This window comes from Cariama cristata, unplaced genomic scaffold (genome assembly GCF_000690535.1).
Source record: "Cariama cristata isolate BGI_N322 unplaced genomic scaffold, ASM69053v1 scaffold3106, whole genome shotgun sequence".
Classification (NCBI taxonomy): domain Eukaryota; kingdom Metazoa; phylum Chordata; class Aves; order Cariamiformes; family Cariamidae; genus Cariama; species Cariama cristata.
Window position 1 is genome coordinate 2,910 of NW_009622500.1, and position 3,685 is coordinate 6,594.

Here is a 3,685-nt window from a genome sequence, read left to right on the forward strand (position 1 = left end):
GTGTTCTGTCCAGGTGAAGGTGAAAAGCATCAAAAATTATGCTAAAACAAAACCACCCTCTGAATTTGACATCAGAAGCAACAAGCTGTGTTTGAACTGTAGTGCTTAGTTAGCTAAAAAGTGGTAATTATTATCTCTTATAGACAAGAACTATGTCTATATGGTGAAGATGCCTCAAAATTATAGGAGTCGTTAGTCCATTACACAGCTTTTACAGTGATGTTACCAATTCTTTTTTCATGTTACATACTCCGCTTTTTTCCTGCTAAATCTTCAGCTAGCTTGTAAGCAGGCTGTTTCACTGAATAGCAGTACTCATTCTAAACTAAAGTCTAGAAAAGGAAGGCAGTTATCTTTGCCCTGGTTTACACTGCCATTACAATGTAAACCAGAGAGCTTGACCACATACATATCCTTGAATTGCTTGGCTTTTAAAGTTTAATCATAGGCCCTTTCTTTCTGCACAGCTGAGGTTTCCATCTAATTGGAAAGAAGGATATGAGAACGGAGCGCAGCTTTCCCTATGGCAGCAGCCGGTGTTTGGTTAATGCCAGTGACATCACTGCTGCCAAAGGAGAAAAATGGTCTTTTCAGTAATGTTTTGAGCTCAGAATCAAGACTTCTGGGTTCTGTTTCTGGCTCTGCCACAGACTTCTAGCAATTTTACATTCTTTCTGCATGTTTCCCAACTACGGATGGGAATAATACTGCTCTTTGTCTTTCCCATTTAAAGTATTAGCTCTTTGTGTCGTGCATCACCCCATCGAGGTGGGGCTTTCCACATGTGACCATAAGGCGCGGACAGCACAGTTCCTGCAGCCTTTGTGGAATCCTGCAGGAAAAAGGCATGTGATGAGTCAGGAGACTCATCCCTCCTACTTGGCTGGGCTTTCCTGCATGCATATAACCAGGAGACTCCTCTAGACCAGCAACCTTCTACTTTCCTCACTCATCTGTGCCCTCTGACCATGGATTTTGAAATTCTCTGACATCCTGAGAGACATTCAGACACCCACGCATAGGAAATGGATGAGATTTTGGTGACCACGGCACACAGGAGACCCATGCCTTTCAGAGCAGCAGAAGCTGGAAGCATTTAAAATGGGACTTGCCACCTTGTTTAGGTGCCTAAATTGCTCCATCTGTCACATCCAGACAACATAAACTTCGAAAGGGGATCTTCCTAAGTTGGTTCCTTGGGAGAGCAATTAGCAAAGTGCCATTTTCCATAGCAGGCAGATTCACAGATCTTAGGTGGGTGGGTAATGCAGAACCGTTGGTGACTTTTAGGTCACTTACTTAAAGCTGCCAAAAAAACCTTTTTGGTTATTACATGAAAGAGCACAATTGGTCTGGTTTCCTAGGGGTTCCTAAGTCTCACAAATATAGTCTGTCTGTCCATCTCTGCCTGGATCCCAACTTTTGCATGCAACTTTTGAATGCACTGGTGGTTTTCAACCATGTTCTACCTACAATCAGTAGCTAGAGAGAAGAGAAGCAGAAGCATACATAATTGCATTCTTACAGGATAAATAAAAAGAGAGTGGTGCACAGAGTGGAATGACTCAGACTACTGCCCCACTGAGGGAAAAGCAGGTAAAACTCAGCTGTTTCCACCTTCCAGGAGGTAGCTCAGCATGGATGCTGGCTGACTCGTCTGCGCCCATCTTGCTAGAGACCGTTGGAAGCATCGGAGGCAGTGCAGGGAATATCTGAGGCATTTCTATTTTGAGGAGAGTGTTAAATTCTGTTTCACTGATGTCAGTGCTAATATTGCAGGATTATATTTTGAAGATACTAAGATAACCGTGTGTATTTCCAAAGCGTATTTTCAAATTTCTGTTTCTTGTTTTAGAAAAAAATAGAAAAAATGGAGCACGTGTTACTGCTATTCCTATTTTTCATACCTATATTGGGTCTCACTAATGGAACAGAAACTGAACAAGATTTTACTTGGCACCTAAAGAAGATTCCCCAGATTGTGAATGAAAGAACTTTCTCCCTTGACAGCCCTAAGTTTGAAGCAAAAACCAAATTAGAGCTGAACAGTGTGTGTGGAATTGAATGTCAAAGAAAATTGCCGGTGCCAAGCTTGTCTGACTTGAAGGACCTCTTATCCTATGAGACCATTTTTGAAAACGGCACACGGACCCTGACTGAAGTGAATGTCCTTGGACTAGTGCTTGACCCAGCTGGAAACACAACCACACGAGGGTCTTCGAGAAAGAAGAGGCAGATATATGGAACGGACAGTAGGTTCAGCATCTATGACAAGCGGTTTATGACCAACTTTCCGTTCAACACAGCTGTGAAGATCTCCACCGGCTGTAGTGGCATTCTCATTTCCCCCAAGCACGTTCTAACAGCTGCCCACTGTCTGCACAATGGCAAGGATTATGTTAAGGGCAGCAAAAGGCTGAGGGTGGGCCTGGTGAAGACAAAATCCAGAGGTGACGGCAGGAAACGCAAAGGTGCTAAAAGAAGTAGGAGAGAAGTTTATGCAGCTCAAGAGGATCCCGAAGCTGCCACAGAACTAAGGCGACAATCCAAAGGTGGTGGGAGAAAGCAGAGGAGGTCTGGGAGGAAGCAGGGGACCTCGGATGGCATGCCCTCCTTCCAGTGGACCAGGGTGAAGAGTACCCACATCCCGAAAGGCTGGTTTAAGGGTGTCTCTGAGGACATTGCCCTGGATTATGATTATGCTGTTCTTGAGCTCAAGCGTCCCCACAAAAGGAAATACATGGAGCTGGGAATCAGCCCAACAATCAAAATGATGCCCGGGAGCATGATCCACTTCTCAGGTTTTGACAATGACCGATCTGGGCAGCTGGTCTATAGATTTTGTAGCATTTCTGATGAGTCCAATGATCTCTTTTATCAGTACTGTGATGCTGAGCCTGGCTCCACTGGATCTGGCATCTATCTCCGTCTTAAGGAGCCGAACAAAAAGAAGTGGAAACGCAAGATCATTGCTGTTTACTCAGGCCATCAGTGGGTGGATGTCAATGGTGAACAGCAGGATTACAATGTAGCAGTAAGAATTACTCCCCTTAAATATGCCCAAATTTGCTTCTGGATACATGGGAATGATGAGAATTGCACACAAGGCTGAAGACAGCTGAACCTGACTCACTTAGCACCCGTATTGCCATAGAGTGAAAGTCTGCCGCAGCAGTTACCGGAACGTCACTCCACATCAGGAGGTTTTTTGAACTCAAAGCTCACAAGTAATGTTATGGTGACTGGAGGAACGCTGAATTGCTGGGGGATGGGTAGAACTGTCAAACGAAATATTTCTAATTGTAATCAACCCTAGATATGCACTTAAGATCTCAAACTATATTTATGTTTGCAATTGTGATAAATTCAAATCATTCACATCAGCAAAAAAATCACTACACCTGTTTGTCATTTTTTGTCCCAAGGGAAGGATTGAAACATCTCAAACTGGTATTATTAAACAATATCTATTTTTCCGATGGATTTGCTTTTCTCAGGGTTCCGCTCTAATGCTTCAAATGCAAGTGGTACATACAGCACATTACTGTGTGTGCAGAATGATCCAGAGAACTGCAGAGACCAAGACACTATTTTGGCATTCTCTAAAGACCACAGCTCCATGTTGAGAAGCAGCAGCCTAGCTCATGCTCATTAGTTTGAAAACTTCCTCCTCTGGTTGCTGCAG

At 43.7% G+C, this 3,685-nt stretch overlaps 1 protein-coding gene across 1 annotated transcript; it reads left to right on the forward strand.

Moving 5' to 3' along the window:
- The first annotated feature begins 1,870 nt into the window (after positions 1 to 1,870).
- PRSS35 (protease, serine, 35) lies at positions 1,871 to 3,112 on the forward strand. The gene has a single exon (XM_009702335.1). It carries the CDS (start codon positions 1,871 to 1,873, stop codon positions 3,110 to 3,112), a length of 1,242 nt encoding a protein of 413 aa, XP_009700637.1.
- Positions 3,113 to 3,685: the final 573 nt, after the last annotated feature.

Coding starts and splice junctions, on each gene's coding strand:
- PRSS35 (XM_009702335.1), top strand. CDS start 1,871: ATGGAGCACGTGTTACTGCTATTCCTATTTTTCATACCTATATTGGGT.